Below are 18,488 nucleotides of genomic sequence, written 5' to 3'. Positions count from 1 at the left end.
CTCAGGTAGACACCATACGAATATATAAGGACCTCCTAGAGACACCGTACGGCACTATGAAGTCCTCCAGATAGACACCGTACGGATATATAAGGGCCTCTTGGAGACACCGCACAGCAATATGAAATCCATAAGGTATGCCAGCAAGAACCAAATCACCGTACAGTGTAGGCTATAAATGGGTTTATGCTATCCATCAATATCAAGTTTTTTCCCATTACCGTCTAGCATTCTTGTGCACACCTGTATTTCCCATCACTCTCGTCCATGAAATCTGCATGTCTTCCATACCAATTAGAGTACAGTTCGGTGAATAATGTGACATGAATAGAAGAGGGATTGTAGAGTTTCGACAGCAGGAATAGTAAGCATTCCATTACTTGAAGAATTGGTTCACAAGTCCAAGCAAGAGATCCTTTGCTTTCACGCAAGGAGCTCATAGGGCCTCTACCATAAGGCGTGTGGACGCCAAAGCTTACACAAAAGAGAGGTCGTACGGCCGTACGGCTTAAGGAGGAGTAAAGACAATACTCGGAATAAATGAGACGTACAGACTAAGGGAAGAAGCAGGGTCGTTCTCAAGACATTAAAGGAAGACCGTACAAATCCATACGATGAGAGGAATTTTTCAAGTAGGATATACAGAAAAAAGTAACTAACCTAATGGTAATTTATGCAGTCAACCGGAAAAAGGGCTTGGACAAAGAAATTTGATCACAATTCAGCTATGAGTCAAAATACACAGGAAGGGCCTTCTGGAGCGCAGCCAGGCGGAAAAGACAAGGACAAACAAAGGGCCAAAGTGCAAAACCAGCCGGATGTATAGATAACACTGCAGAACATAGCATTCGAAGGGTTGAATGGGCTGGAATGCAGGAAATGGTGGAATGAAAATCCAGATGACCACCTCGTCAAAGCAAGCATATAGAAGGCACGGGTAGAGTGGGCAATCCGGATGCTAGTTTTCTATATCCGAGACTTCGAAGGTGTGATAACCCCTCACTACTAAGCCAAGAAGCTTTACATGAAAAATTATATTTCATTATTAATATAGTAAATCCAATTCTTTTAAATTTATTCCAAGATGAAATTATGTCTTTTTATAAAATTAATTATTTCAATAAAAGTATCATTATTGACTTTAATTAATATATTATAAGACATTCATAATTATGATTAAAAAATCAAGGGCATGATTATTAATTTCAACTAATAATCTATAGAACAACCACAATAATAAAATAATAAATAAATGATAAAATATATTTAAATTTATTGTTGTGATTACATTTAAATAATTCGACACTATAATAATTATTTGAATTACATAATAAGACCAAAATATAACACAAGGAACAATCAACAAATAATTTACAAACATAGGCGAATGAGAAAGGATAGTTAAATATCGATTAATCGAAGGACTTCCCCGTCAAAAGACGTGACTATTCTATGCGCTCAGGAAACCATATAAAACTCACCATCGCTTGGACAGGAGGATGGAAGCAGGCAGGAAGAGCGAAGGAATTAAGGAGCAGCGAAAGGTAATTACGCCGGCAGAAAGGGACATGCCAGATCCATTATAAAACGACCCACACCAATTTGAGCGCAGATACAACCACGGAAAGCACCATTATTACAGTCGAAAAGCACCATTACTATTGAACGTGGAAAATCTCCACTACATTGCTAAGAATTTACAAGAAACATTGTACAAAGAAATAGAATATATACAAAGGTTCCCAGTATTCGTAGTATACCCGACTTGGGCCCGGTTACAGCATCCACAAAACAGACTATAACATTACTTCTATACACAAAGTAAAGAACCAATACAGGCATAGTGATAGTAGGCGTCTTAAGACAGAGGTAAAGTCTTTCCAGTGAGACAAGAAGGGAGGCCTTGCTGAAGATATTCAATAAGATATTCAATAGAGAATACTAAACTGAAGCAAGGCAAAGATTGAACATCTTTGAAAGGTCAGTATACTGAAAGGATTAATTCATATGCATATGAGAGGATGGATACACCATCAAGGTTATCCATAGAAAGCTTCTAGGAAGGATGGTTGTCTCAGTAACGAACATCCATAAGGCTTAAAGAGGGGTCTTGTGTGAAATGACAATACTTAGTGGAGAATTAGTCACAAATAGCTAAAACTCCCCCAGAAACTAAGTATCGGATCACAGCCCATCTTTAAGAAAGGGTATAATTAGATTAGAGCATTAAGTTATTTGTTTTAATAAGTGTCTCCTTGATTTCTAACCCATGAAGATACTAACTATCGTGCAGGTGTAGAATCAGGAAATAGGAAAAAAAAAATCAATCCATAAACAAGGGAACATTACAAAAGGTGTGTTGTGTATCATGATTGAGGCATATGACAGGCACTCTCGTAAAAGTTCAATTCTATACTTGGGATACGATGTAGTAGTATCATTCCGGCCAACTAACTTTACTAGGGTATTCGACATACCAAGAACGGCACAAGGAGGAAAGAAAATTGACAATAAGCCAAGAAAGATGGACAAGGAGAGAAAATTAAAGCTGGTGGAATTAGTGTGCAAGGATCAGGTACAGCAACAGAAAGATGCCCTTACCGACACCTCGAGGGGAGGAGGATTGCAGAAATCTGACATTAGAGAAGGCCATTGGAGGTGTCTCATGGACATGATAAAGAGTAGACTTACAAGGTCCAATAGGGCGTCAGACATCTCCTTTCCGCTGGTCAATATGATGAACAGACTCATGAATGGGAGGGTTTACGACTAGGCTTCTCTATTGGCTACACGCATAGATGAGTTCATGACATTGCAGCATAAAACATTTTACATGCCACACTATGCCATCGGACTCTTTCTGGAGGCAACTATGAGGATGATACCCAAAGAAAAGTTGGCAATCCAGCCAAGTCCGGCAGTACCTGGCGAGCCTTCGATAATGCAGTGGAGGCATTTAGACACACCAGGAGGGTAGAAAGGCATTGGCCAGAAGAGGGTATGGTAAGAGATGGAGTCATCCGATAACATGAATAGTGGTCGCCAGGATACATCTTGTGAGGAGGACGACTCAGAGGACATGGAGGAGGTGAAGCAGGATGAGGAGGAAGACAATGAGGAAGTCGGGGTGATTTTAGCAACCCCACTACGCTTTCCATGGCAGTTGACGGCTGCACCAGTAACAGCTACGCCATCATTTTCAGCTCTACATATGCACACTATGACAGATGTTCACATCCCAGGTTTCGAACAGTTTAGGCATCTAGTGGTGATGACCCCAATCACCCTAAACCCCAGATCACGGACAGCAATAGGAGTAGCAGGATCAGTTTCACATTTAGTGGCTGCCCAACCTTCAGGAAGCCAAAGGACAGCATTACCAGTGGACACACCTACAGGAACGCAACCTCAGCCAGTGGTTCAGGAATCGACCTCCGTACCTCAGAAGCAGGGATCACTTCAGTTAGTAGCAGTAAGTCTGTCTCAGCCACATCCAATAGCAGAGTCGATAGCCACGGAGGGAGGAGATGGTCAGGGAAGGGCACAAGAGCAGGTCCAGTTAGAGGTGATTGGGACAGATGCAGTAGTCACGATAGCCAGCACACTGTTGGATGATGCAGCGAATCACGGTGCTGATTTGAGCATGCCGAAAGCTTAACACCAGGCACCAGCAACTGCACAAATTAGCTCAGCAAGCCGAGCGAGTATCTGCAACGATGACTACTTGCCCCTATTACCAGAGGTCCTTCCATTCAGTCTCCCATGCGAAAGGATCCTCAGTTAGAGGTGATTTGGTCGAACAGCGAGGTTGTCGAGGTCCCCACATCACCAAAAGCAGGAGATCAGAGTGCAATGACACCAGAGAAAGCAAAAGGAAGGGTACAGACGCAGGGTCCTATACTAGTAGTGGAGGAAAAGGATGAGGATATCCATTCATGCCTTAGTGACATCATCGAGAGAAGCAAGTGCCTGGCAGAGTTGGTGCTCACAGAGAGACGATGGGCAGAGGTTGGGCAAGAGGCTCGAGAGGCCACAGAGAAGGCTTGGAAGGAGATGGCCAACCGACTTGCCACTCAGCAAATTGCATGGGAAACAGAGCAGACAGCATTGTTAGCACAACTCGAGGAAATTGCACAGAAGAAGCAAGAGGCAGATCAGCAACTTGCAGCAGCGCTACAAGAGAAGGAAAAAACAAAGAAAGCACATGATCAGAAAGAAGCTGAATGCCATGAGGTTACATTGATGCTAAAGGAGGTGGTGGAGGAGAACTCCCAGATCAGAGTTGATTTAAAGGTTCGAACGGAACAAGTGTATCAACTACGATGCAGTCGGTCTACACAGTTAGAGACACAACCTTCTACTTCATGATGTTTATGTTTTCTTTTATCTATGAATGAATATAATTAGTTGTTTTTGAGTTTTGTTGTGTTGTCATCTGGAGACGACTTTTCTTTTTGGGGGGGATGATGTCGTCAGTAAATACTATGTAGCCAATGGCCCCTTCAGGAAGGTTCTTGTTATGTAGCCGACGGCCCCTTCGGGAAGGTTCTTCGGAAAGTATATATACACCCTCCTAGATCATTGTAATAATCATCATAAGCATAATGTAATGTCTTTGGCATATGCAAATAATAAAAGGAGTACTGTTGTTACATGTTTTTGTTTCACTGTCTGTATGCATTAATTCATTTACCCCATACAGTAAACATCCAGCAGTTCTCAGAAAGAAACAATAACCATTTCAATTCCTTAGAATCTAAGGGATGAAAACAACTGAAATATATTTATTCTGAAATTTGAATTTGCATACAGATTAAACTATTTTATTTGCTGGTGTATGAAAGTAAGAATGGTGATTACAATCTTCAGATTATGTCCACAACTCCCAAATGTATAGCCTCCTTTCCAAGATGTCTCCAGCTCTAGGATGCAGGCCCTCTCAAACTTGGTTTCATCTCAAAACGCAGGTCTACTAATCAATCCATAGGTCACTAATTCCTTGACCACAGTCATCCAAATATATTTGCAGGTCCCCCTGTAAGTGTACGCCAGGAATTCTTGGAAATCACTGCCTACATTTAAACATGATCGCAGACCAAAATGCGTGTCCAACTGGAGCAACAAATTGGCAGCCCAATTAAGTCTGGGTGCTTCTCAGGCAATTAAAATGTCACATTACACATTGGTGCTGGTGTCATAGGGTTTGGACACCAAAATTGCAGACAAACTCACACAGACAAATATCATGTCTTCTGAAAAATCAGTTTTCAAATCCCATCAATGTTCTCCAGAACTGATTACAAGCTGACGCCACAACAGGGATAAGGAGGCGTCTAACTTCAGGTAGAATATTCACCCCAATATGAAGATTATGAAACGCCTAAGCACAGATAATATGATCACTTGCTAACAATTGACAATCAATGTCAAAAACTGATGGAAATCAGCACCCAGCTATGCCAGTAGTTACCAACAAGAGAACACACAATTGTAGATCAGAATATAATTAAAACCCTATCAGCAACGCCTTCCAGCAACAAGTGATACAGTAAGGAAGACTCAACCAATAGATATTCGTTCCTCAGCCACAGTTCATATAGTAAGAGGAAACAATTATGACTCTCAAGACTTAATCCACAATACCTCAGCTGTGGAAGGCACAATCAGCTTCAAACCCTTATACCTCAGCAAGGGCGAATAAATTAGAACTTCAGGAATGTCACAAAGGCAACAAAAGCAAATAAATATTCAAGTGTTCTTTTTCCAATGAAATGAGCTCCTATTTATAATCCTTTGTTGGCCAAAGTTTCCTAAAGAACCCTACTTCAGAAATTGTGAAAGTTTCCCAAAAGAACTCAACACTTGAAACTTTCCAACACACTCTTTTAGAAATATCTCTTAATGTCATTATTATAATAACATAAATATTATTCTAATAATGCAACTTTAATAATTAATTAATAAATAAGAGCTCATGCAATTATTAACCTCATCTACTGCAGGTGACAAACAACTGCCAAAGCCACCCATTGCATTGCCAAAAATAGGCTTACTAAAAATAGTAAGTCAACAATTGGGACCCCCAAATCACCCTGTCAACTCACAAGGGTCGCTATGATGAGCTAACTCCATCAATTGCGCAGACTTGCCAAAAACGGGGACATTACACTTGCTTCCTCTCACTCATAAGCAAGTATTACAACCACTCCTCTGTCTTAGGGTATTTCATTATTAGCTACTGCTTTCCTCATTTAAGAATAGAATATTGACTTATTTCGCCTCTTATTAGAGGATATCCTTGCTCTTGAAGGATTTCTGTAGTTTATCTCAAAGGAGCTATATTTCTTTAAGATGTGTATGTTTCCTTTTGACTTCATGCAACTACTTTCTCTATTTGTTCTTCTAGTTGCATAGGCCTTATCACAGACACACCTTGATTTCTCTATTTTTTCTTGTACTTCAAATAAGTTTTTCCTCGTGCAACCCAATTGAAGTTTTCTTCAATGTGATAGCATGTGTCATGATCAAGCACTTCTTTTCTTCATAACTCCACCTTACATATAGGCACTTGACCTACTATTCAATTTTATACTAAATATTTACTAATCAATAAAGAAAATTGCTATTAATTTGGTAGATTGACCACCCACTAGTCAAAATATTCATTTTACACAAAGCTATAACCTGCCTCCTGCTTGTAATGGAAAACGTTCACTGATTGCAATCTTTTTGAGGAAAATAAGTCCTTAGCATATTGGTCTTCTTTCATTTAATTTACTTCTACACAACCCAGCTCCTTAGCCATTAGTAGTTTTCTTAACTTTTAGGGTAAAAAAATGTTTTCCATGGCCCCTTTATATCAGAGATGGATACTCCATGGCTTCATCATTCTGACATCAATGAAGCCAAACCTTCACAATGACACTGAATATATTAAGTATACTGTAACATTAAGGAAAGCTAACCAAGCACCAAACAGTATATAATATACATTAAACAAACATTACTAGCATATGTAATGACAAAGAAATAAGCATGGATTTAGGTCACTAACAAAAAGAGTTATGATGGCCCTTAAACAATTGATGACCCACCTTTCACAATGGACCTCAGAAGATGGTGCACTCTAAAATGTTACACGAATTTTGTCCTTCTAGGAACAAAATAGAAAAAATAACAGGCTTAACTGCATACCTTTTGTGCAGCAATCACCACAGAAGCAACATTTTCTTTGTTGAAGTTTCGAAGTCCAGAAATAATCTGTGGCAGGAGAACTGTGCAAGTTAGTGCAGTCAAAAGTAAGTAACATGAGTTAGAAAGTTTTATACTAAGAATTCTCAGAGTGAATGTTCAATCTTTGCAGGCACCTTCAGCTTTCTTGTCAAATAAATTCATTAATTCCTAACCTATTTTTCTCTCTGTCAAAAAATTTTGTCCTTCATTGTTACTAAAACCAGTTAAAGCCACTCAAAAATAACTTTGTTTTTTTCTAGTACATGAATCAGACACTACTATAAATACTATAAATAATCAAGATATCTCAGATTCATTGCAAGAAATATCAAGTGAAAGTAAGATTATGGAAACATAATTGATGCGGAAATATACCATATTTGAAGTCTTACCAATGAAGGTAAATCTTTCTTCGGGAGAAAATATTACATCAATTCATTAAAATTGTTAGGTTAATTCCTAGGTGTCAAATCTAGGCTAGTACTGCTTCCGGCTTCTAATGGGACTTATATGAGCCTAACCCCATGCTTATATTGACAACCAAAGAATGATATTCTTGAGTGAATCCTGCCAAAGATGAGCATATCATAGTGGAGGAGATAAAAGGAAGATTGATTGTGCTTCAAAATGCTTTGTTTAATTGTACCTTAGTGCTAGAAAAAATTTGTATGTTGCAACTTTTTAAGTGAAAGCTTTATACCCGGGAAAATAAGACAGATTACACTATAAGCTTCTTACATCATTTTTTTTTGTAAAATTAGCAAACTCTAATTATAATGTTGTCTTCATTTAAATCTCTATTAAAGGCAGGTTAACTTTGTTTTTTTTAATTACATGAATCAGATACTGCTATAAATACTATAAATAATCAAGATATCTCAGATTCTTTGCAAGAAATATCAAGTGAAAGTAAGATTATGGAAACATAATTGATGCAGAATTATACCATATTTGAAGTCTTACCAATGAAGGTAAATCTTTCTTCAGGAGAAAATATTACATCAACTCATTAAAATTGTTAGGTTAATTCCTAGGTGTCAAATCTAGGCTAGTACTGCTTCCGGCTTCTAATGGGACTTATATGAGCCTAACCCATGCTTATATTGACGACCAAAGAATGATATTCTTGAGTGAATCCTGCCAAAGATGAGCATATCATAAGATAGATAAGAAAAGATAAAATTTTAACGTCCACGAGGCCAAAAATAGCCTATGGGACAGCAAGACAACTCAAGCAGACTTAAGTAGTGCTGTTCGCCTCTTGTGTAGACTAATGATGAGCCCCCCCAATTGCTCAATGTACTCTTCGTTGAACAGGTTATGCCAAGAACTGTCACATATAGTATCCGCAAACTTATCTCTGCTATCCTTGTAGGCCTCACATTCTAGAATAAAGTGCTGTTCAGTTTCCACTTTCCCAGAATTGCAAAATCTGCAAATTCTCTCTTCCCAAGCCTCCTTTGGCCTCTTCCAACGCCCGGTCTCACAACGAAGTTGGTGAGAGTTGGTTCTCAGCTGAGCAATAAGAATTTTAGCTCTCCAAGAAATGTTGGCTCCTATGTACACTTTTTCGAGTTGATCACAAGTGGGGTTGAACTCATTTATATAATATAGTTTCTTCCTCCCAATCTCGCTTCTCCAATTTCTCTTGTAGAATTTCTCCATAACAAAGACCTTTATTTCTTTATTACTTGTGGGGCACATATTGAAATGAATATTCCATTTACTCATCCACTTGATGTTTTGTTGCATCCATGTCCTTTTTCGCTTACATAGTGTGTCACTAAAGACAACTTTCGGCCATCTATCCTCTTCCATTTTTTCGATTCTTTTTAGATAGCTTAAAAGGCGAACCATAGCAAGTGCCTCAATAGGCGCAGCCCCCATTTCACTTAGCATGATGTCATATGGAACAGTGCTTTTAATTTTAAACTTGCTTGTAATCAAGCGCTTTTGGATTCCTTCGATTTGTTTCCATTGTGCTATAGTAGTGCTGCTGGCCCATAATTCACACCCATAAAGAACAACTGGCAGCACAAGAAGACCAAACAAGGTTTGAATAGTTTTCCAATCCCACAACTCCGCTTCACGGCACCTATTCTGAAGAGCGTAGAAAGCCTTCCATCCACCTAATGTCCTTTTATACCTGCAGCTAGACCAGCTTAGTTTTTTGTTGAAATCGATGCCAAGGTATTTATATTCCGCAACTTCTTCGAGAACACTTCCATTGTAATAAAATTCATGTTGATGCTGTTTTTTATTATTAGAGAAAATCATAACCTTGGTTTTGCTGATATTGACTTGCATCCCCACCATTCTACAAAAGCGCTCAAGAGAAGATAGATGGTCTTGCAAACCACAAGCAGATTTGGCAATTAAAATGAGGTCGTCCGCATATAGGAGTAGCTTTATAACAAATTCCCCTAGCTGAATGCCTTCACGCTCTTGCGTGTTTAACCACTCTTCCAGTTTGTCAATATATAAACCAAATAAAGTAGGGGATAAAGGGCAGCCCTATTTGACCCCGATATCGCTCCTAAAACATTCTGAAATGCCATCTGAAGTTCTGATTTTGACTTTCACCTCTTCGTACATTCTATGAGCAGCAGCCCTGAGATGCCTAGGAATCCCCAATTCTTCCATCCTCAACCAAAGCTTGTCTCTCGAAACGGTATCAAAAGCCTTTTTGAAGTCAACAAAGCAACAAAAAACCTCTTCTTTTTTCTCCCACTCTTTTTCAATAATGTGTCTCAGAGTGACACAGTGATCCACTGTCGAGTGCTTTGGCCTAAAACCAGCTTGCCCTTTAGCACGTTTATGATTTTCTTCTGCCCATTTGCTGATCCTAGTTTCTATCATACTGCCAAAAAGTTTAGCAAAGAGGGGATTGATCATTATAGTCCTGTAGTTGGAGGGATTGTTAACATCATATTGGAGGAGATAAAAGAAAGATTGATAGTGCTTCAAAATGCTTTCTTTAATTGTACTTTAGTGCTAGAAAAAATTTGTATGCTGCAACTTTTTAAGTGAAAGCTTTATACCCGGGAAAATAAGACAAAGATTACACTATAAGCTTCTTACTTCATTTTTTTTTATAAAATTAGCAAACTCTAATTATAATGTTGTCTTCATTTAAATCTCTATTAAAGGCAGGTTGTTGTCCAAAATTCTAAAGAAAGTAAATTCTTTACATCACACCTCTGTTGAGCATATCAGTTTTAAATAAATATTAGAAAAGGCAAAACATATCAAATTGTTGCATCAAGGTATTTGTTGTCCAGCTTTGGAAGAAAACTGTGTCGATTTAGCTTGCATCAATGTTTTGGATCACACTCCAAAAATTGATGCAAACTAAAATCATGCAGTTTTTCTGAGAGGCATTCATGCTTTAGTATCAAATTATTAAATGCCTATTGAATTCACAAGTAAAGATAGCATTGGTATGGCTATCAACAAAAGCAAAATCACTTTGACTTCAACCAGCGGAGCACAAGTCAAAATCTTATAAATGATGATATTCATTATAATGCTTAGATCGACTAAAACATATGAAGTGCCAGAGTGTTGATAACTCCATAGAGCAGTGTACAAGGTCCATCAGGCATTTTGTCAACTTAAATAGTTCAGAGACGTTCTATCTAGCATTTTGAACCTTCTCCTCCAACTTGGTCGGTTTTTCCATCACAATTCCAATGAAGGATGAAAATACAGTGCTCCTAATCAACATTTTAGGCCTGTTACTTTGAATTGTTTGGTGCTATTGTATGGTTGTAACCCTGAAGATCATGTTATTGGCCTTCTTGGTGGATCAAAAAACTTATAACAGAACCTTGGAGAAAGTAGAAAGGATTTAGTTCTGTAAAGACCCTTAACTGTCTCTGCTGAGGTGCTGCTAATGCAGAGATGTTTATTTTTCGAGTTTTCTTGTTTTTCTGTTTTTTTGGTATTTTTATTTTGGTATATATGCTTTATTTAAGCTTTTTTAAAACATATGGATATAAAAATTGAAATGCAATGCTAAGATGAACTTGGACATAAATTGCAAGAGAATTTGTATTCATCGACTTCAAATCCACAATATTGACTAACCAAAATAATATGTAGCAACCATAATTAAATATATAGCAAGAACCTGGTAATGTAAATTTATCTCCACCATAGACATGCAGGCTGCTGTGATTGTATGCAGCCCTTCTCAGAGACAAGATGGGCTGTCAAAATGCAAGGTGATCCCCTCCAAATGCCAACACAGCCTCTGTTTGAGTTCACAGTCCTTGCACATCAAAACTCAGGTACAAATACCAAACACGGGCTCCTAAATCTGCATACAGGCTTCTAATTTCCAATCGCAGGCCTTCCAGCTCTAAACACAGGCCTTTAACTTCTGATCGCAGGCCCCTCCAAGATGGTTACAGCCTATCTAGGAGATAAATCACTGCTAAAACAGTAAAGGCAGCCAGCGAAAATGCCAAGCACTGCCCAGTATGAAGGATGGCAGCTCACCCAGACATAAAACGAACTCCCAATCAGTAATGCAGGTGTATTCAATGCATTAACTGTCTCTCTAAACAGATCGATTTCTTCAGTATAAACCAACTTCTCAGACACAATAGAAACAGAAAAGTAAAGACAAATCGCTATACCTCGGCAGCAATTCGTAACACAAATTTCAAACAATCTTCAGAACCCAAACCCTCAGCAATTTATCAAAAGTAAAGAACATTCAATGGATATTTAATTCACCAAATAAGAGCCATATTTATAATCCCATTTGTGCAACTTAACTTCATCACCACACCTTTCACTTAAGAGGCTTCAGCTTCACAACATCACTCTGTGACATATAATAAGATAAAGTGCATTAATTATAATGAATGCCTCAAAAAATATGAGCTCCAATAAGTAATAATTCCATCCTGAGCATATGACTAAGAGAATGACAACCATCAACTGCACCCACACTGCACTACCAGAAATAGCAACTAACCAAGAATAGACATACTAAAGAAAGCCTACAACTGAGATCCTCAAATCTTATTGTCAGTTCATGAGGGTCGCAATGATGAGACCAACCCTGGCCAAAGGAACCTACTAAATCGGGGGCATTACGGTCCTCCCTCCCCAAGATTGCTTGTCCCCAAGCAATCGTAGTCTGGGGTGATGAAGAGTATCCTCAGGCTACCAAGTGGCATCCTCATCCGGTAGTCCCTACCACTTGACCAGAAACTCTCAGATAGTCCTCCTCTGCAATTGTCTCTCCCTAGTATCCAAAATCGCTTCAGGGATCAACTCAAGCCTTCCCTCATCATCCAACAATGGTAAAATGAGAGATGGAACAACATGCCCGCCTAACACCTTTGAAGGCATGAAACTTGAAATACGTTATGTACCCTATTATCATCTAGCAAATCCAACTCATATGCCACCTCACAAATATGCCTCACTATGCAGAAGGGACCATAATACTGAGGCTTGATCTTCTCAATTTCACTCTTCCTAATGGAAGTCTGTCTGTATGGCTTCAGCATCAAATTAACCATATCGCCCACCTAAAAGAAGCAAGTTGTCCTCTTCTGATCAACACACTGCTTTTGTTGATTCTATGCCCTCTAGATATTATCTCTCAATATCCTCATAATGGCTTTACTGTCTTGTAGCATATCACCTACGTTGGGCACTCTGTTATCGTTGCAAAGCAAATCCACAAAGCACGGAGCACCATATCAGTACAAATCTCTATACGAGGACATTTGTATACATAAGGTGAGTGGAATTATAACAATACTCACACAAATGAATCCACTTCATCCAAGCCCTCTGCTAGGAATAAACATAATTCAGTCTGAGAGTGGTAATTGGTACTTGGAGTCAAGTCTGTCCCACATAATCTGAAAACCCCCTACTAGAAGTGACTCATAAATCTACTATTGTGGTCCCTCACTATAGTTTGGGGTAAACCATGCAACCTGAACACCTCCCGGAAGAACAACTCAACTAACTACACCATTGAATATGTAGTAGTGATAGGAAAAAAGTGAGCATACTTAGTAAGGCGGTCCACTACCACATAGATGCAATCTCTACCCTGGGCTTTAAGCAAGCCCACAATGAAGTTCATAGATATAATTTCTCACTTCTGCTCAGGAATGGGGAATTGCTGCAGCAACCTTGCGAACTAGGTATGCTCTTGTTTGATTTGTTGACAAACACAAAACTCTCTGACATAACGATGCACATCAATCTTCAAAGGCTTTCCACGTAAATCTCTCTTGAATATGTCTCTATGTCTTAAAGAATTCAAGATGCCCAGCCATAGGTGAATCATGAAAGGCTTGAAAAATAATCTCACAGACACCTAATTCTGGGACAAAGTAAATCCTTCCCTTGTGAATGATCAACTCACTTGTAAGGGTATAGTTGTTGTCCTGAATACTGCCATCAACAATACCAGCTGCCCACTAATCCCTAGCATACTCAGCTATAATCAAGTGCCTCTAGTTCTCAACAAACTTAGTAACCAAGCACAAGTGGGGTCTCCGAGAAAGGGTGTCAGCAGCAAAAACATTATGTGTACCCTTAATATAGGAGATGTCGAAACCATAGGACGGTAACTTACTAACCCACTTATGTTGCCTCTCATTCAGGTCTCATTGACCTAGGAAATGCTTCAGGCTATTATGATCTATCTTAATACAAAATTCGTTGCCAACTAAGTACTACCTGAACTTGGCCAAGGCATGCATAATGGCCAACATATCCTTGTCATAAATGTCGAATGATCTCTCAAGACCTCATAGCTTCCTACTCCTAAAAGCTATGGGATGACAATCTTGGGATAATACTACTCCAATACCCTCTCCTGAGGCATCACAATGCAAATCAAACGGCCTTGTGAAGTTTGATAAAGCTAAAAACTGGCCATGAAATCATAATCACCTTAAACTTCTCGAAGCACTCTTGTGCTCGAGGAGTCTACTGAAAAGCACCCTTATGCATCAAGTTTGTAAGGGGAGTTGCATGTCTTAAGAATCCTGCCAAAAATCTACAATAGAAAGCACAAAGTCCAATGAACCCCCTCAACTATGTTAGCTTCTTTGGTGTAGGCCAATCTAAAATAACATGAATCTTGTCAAGATCCATGTGAACACCCTTTGCACCGATAATGTAACCTAATTTTAGCAGTCGTCATCCCAATTGTACACTTGGATTCCTTGGCATACAAGGAAGCCCTATCCAATATATCCAACACTATATCAAGATGAGCAACATGATCATCCCAAGCCTTACTATAAACAAGGATGTCATCGAAGAATACCAACACAAATCTTCGTAGCTAACTATGGAACACCCTGTTCATAGTAGACTAGAAAGTAGTCGGAGCATTCACAAGGAAAATGGCACCACTAGAAACTCAAAATGACCGCAATGGCACCTAAAAGTTGTCTTCTCTACATCCTTCTCTCTAACTCGGATCTAATGGTACCCTAATCTCAAGTCAATCTTGGAGAAGAACTGAGCCCCATGCAACTCATCTATAAGCTCATCAATCTAAGGGATCGAATACCTATTCTTAATAGTCCTCTTATTAAGCATTCGGTAATCAATACACATCTGTAATGTACCATCCTTCTTTACCAATACAACTGATAAAGTGAAGGGAGACTTACTCGGCCTTATGTGTCCTATATCTAGTAGCTCCTATATAGTCTTCTCAATCTCATCTTTAAGTCACTTCTGGTGCTAGTAAGGTGTAATCATAATGGGCTTAGTGCCCTCCTCCAATGCTATAATGTGCTCAATCCCCCTGTTAAGTGGCGTGTCGGGATGTAAATCACTAGACACTTTGGAGTGTTTAGTCCTCAACTGTTGAATGTCAAGGTGGTATGTTTGCTTATCTATACTATGATCAAAGTAGGCATCATCCTACACTCAACTGCCCAATCAATCACATCCTCATGGTGAACCAAGTGTTGCATATGTTTAAGAAAAATCTGGTTGAGATCATCATTCTTGATAATCTTAAGAACTTGTGGTTTACCATCCCTAATAAATCTCATCTCCATCCTCTCTGTGCTGATATAAATATCCTTAACGATATGCAACCATGCCATGTCAAGAACTATGCTAGTGTTGTCCAATCCACCACATTAAAAAATTTCCTTAAAAGCATAAGTATTCAACTTAACTAGCAGATCTGAAATCATCTTGTTACACCTCAGGGTGTAACCATCAGCCATCTGAACTCATAGTCCCTCAAAATCCTTAATTTAAATCCCTCTTCTAGTGACCAAATGGGCATCAATAAAATTATGTGTGACATCAATATCAAATAAAGCAATCATTTGCTGCCCCGCCAAAAGAACGTGCATCATAAATGCTCCTTCTTTCTTCGTGCTAGATAAATAGGCAACCTTGAGATGCAGATCATCCACCTCATCATCACTGGATCTATGTATGTCATGCTAATAATCAGCTAGCTGCCCTATAGGATCAGAACTATCCTCATCATCATAAAACCACTACATCATCTTATTCTTGCCCTTAGATTTCATAGGGAAATCATGAGCAACATCATAAGGTCCCCTACAATAGAAACATAACTTCTGTCTCCTCAAATCATTAATAGCATCCTAATCCAAAGGTGTTGTCATAGGGCGCTTAGAATCTAATTTCTCCTCCTTAGAGTCTGCCCTATCTAGCCCCTAGGTGTAGATGCCTCCAAATTCCTAGCCTCCTGGAGTGAAGGTGGATCCAAGGACTTAACCCAACCTCTAAGTGGCTCAACCAAACCCTCTATAAACAACATGACTCTCCTCTCAAATATGTCGTACACCATCACTGAAAGCCTCTAAAACTCACTGACGAAGGCCTCCAAACTAGTTGTCTGTTGTAGCTGAGCCAACTCCCAAAAATATACCTCACGATCCTTCCTATCGAAGCGCTCTATCAATCTATCCACGAACTCCTAATAGGAAGTGATTTGATCATGATGAACAAAAACCAATCTAGGATACCATTAATCATATGCAACTCCATCAAGATGCAATACCGCAAATCTAATGACGTCCTCAGTTATAGGATGCAAAGCAAGATAGGTATCGAGCTTGCGAACCCAAGCTCTAGCAATCACTATCTCGATGCCATCAAAGTGTGCCACAGTCATCTTACTAGCTACCTCCTATAAGTCCTACTGTCTAGGCTTCTTTCTATCAAAAGTAGACCTACCTTTGGAATGCTCATGCTTTTAAGTCAAATATCTATCAAAACCCAGGTTCTACTTCACATACTGTGGAAGAGCATCCCATTCAGCAAAATGGGCAACTACATCATCTGCAAAGTGTTCAGCCTTAGTCTTTGTACTAACTGCATCCATCTCATGCCTCATGAAGTAGGTCTCTATGGCCTATCACCAGTGCTAATATATCCTATCCCATCAACCCTGTAATCAATCTGAATCCGGTCCTCTACTCCGTATCTATCACCACCTTGGACATGTCATCAACTTGAGATCTATGTGAACTAACGAATCATCTCGAGCCCTCCCCATACTTCGTCCCCAAGAAAGTGCTAGTCACTGCAAAGTGTCAAAAAGCTATTGCAGCACATCTACAACATGGTGTTGTCCAGTTGACAAGTCTGTAAATGTCTCTCTAGCTTCTCTGTCAATCTTGAAACCTATGTCAACATCCCTATAAGCCAAACCCTGTGAATCGCTAGAACCCCTGTCACCAACAATACCAAACTAAATCTCAAGTTCTCCTTCCCCAGGCGGAGAAGTTTGATCTCTACCGGTATAGTGCCTACGCAGAATAAACCTCCTATCTCTATCCATCAATACTAAAAGCCACGTCTCTAATCAAACTAACAACTGAGCCCAATTCCTGCGGACAGGTAGGAAACTACTCCAATACCACTATAAAGACCCTTAACTATCTCTAATGAGATCCTGCTACTACTAAGATAAGTAGGAGATAATTTCTACAGCAAGTCAAATTGTGATATTGCTATCAGGATTTAACTGTGTGATTTTTGAGTCAAACTCATTGACCCATATTTCATGAGTAGTGATTCAACATGAATCCATCTCTCATGAGAATAAATGGAACACTTGGCACTCATTGGATCTAGGTGATGCTCACAGGATTGAAGCACCGGGACTTCCCGGGAGGTCACCCATCCCAGTACTACTCCAGCCTGAGCGCGCTTAACTACGGAGTTTCCTCCATGACTCAAAAATCACACAGTTAAATCCTGATAGCAATATCACAATACTACTACAATGTTTTTTGGTGTTTTCTGGTTTTTCTGGGTTTTTGGTATATATGCTTTTTTTAAGTTTTTTTAAATGTGTATAAAAATTGAAATGCAATGCTAAGATGAACTTGGAAATAAATTTCAAGAGATATTATATTCATCAACTTCAAATTCCACAATATGCACTAACCAAAATAATATGCAACAACCACAATTTAATAAATAGCAAGAACTTGGTAATGTAAATTTATCACCACCATTGAAATACAGGTAGATGTGATTGTACGCAGCCCTTCTAGGAGACAAGATGGGTTGTCAAAATGCAAGGCGATCCCCTCCAAATGCCAACATTGCCTCTGGATTCACAACCCTTCCATAGCAAATTGCAGGTACAAATACCAAACACATACTCCTAAATCTGCATACAGGCCTCTGATTTACAGTTGCAGGCCTTCCAACTCTAAACAAAGGCCTTTAATTTCTGATCGCAGGCCCCTCCAAGATGGTCGCAGCCTATCTAGGAGATGAATTGCTGTCAAAACAGTAACAGCAACCAGTGAAAATGCCAAACATTGCCCAGTATGAAGGACGACAACTCACCCAGACACAAAACGAACTCCCAATCAATAACACAAGTGTATTCAATGCATTAACTGACTCCCCAAACAGATTGATTTCTTTGGTATAAACCAACTTCTCAGACACAGTAGAAACAAAAGAGAAGTAAAGACAAATTGCTATACCTCAACAACAATTTGCAACACAAATTTCAAACAGTCTTCAGAACTCAAACCCTCAAGACTTTATCAAAAACAAATAACATTCAATGGATAATTACTTCACTAAATGAGAGCCATATTTACAATTCCATTTGTGCAACTTAACTTCATCATCACACCTTTCACTTAAGAGGCTTCAACTTCACAAAATCACTTTGTAACATATAATAAGATAAAGTGTATTAATTATAATGAAGCCTCAATAAATATGAACTCGACTAA

The 18,488-nt window shown here is 39.1% G+C and overlaps 1 protein-coding gene across 1 annotated transcript in view; it reads right to left on the bottom strand.

Annotated features, from left to right (window-relative positions):
* The window catches only part of LOC149578556 (uncharacterized protein ycf23-like), a 215,891-nt gene that overhangs the window by 143,856 nt on the left and 53,547 nt on the right, over positions 1-18,488 (bottom strand). Inside the window, exon 2 of the mRNA XM_089829810.1 lies at positions 7,195-7,260. Within this exon, the coding sequence (XP_089685936.1) occupies positions 7,195-7,260 (66 nt within the window). The remainder of the gene's footprint in view (positions 1-7,194; positions 7,261-18,488) is intronic.

Source organism: Cupressus sempervirens, chromosome 1, assembly GCF_028749045.1.
Source record: "Cupressus sempervirens isolate cs-2001-9-10 chromosome 1, ASM2874904v1, whole genome shotgun sequence".
Lineage (NCBI taxonomy): Eukaryota > Viridiplantae > Streptophyta > Pinopsida > Cupressales > Cupressaceae > Cupressus > Cupressus sempervirens.
The sequence above is the reverse complement of the archived record's forward strand: the minus strand, read 5'-3'. Positions and strand labels throughout refer to the sequence as shown.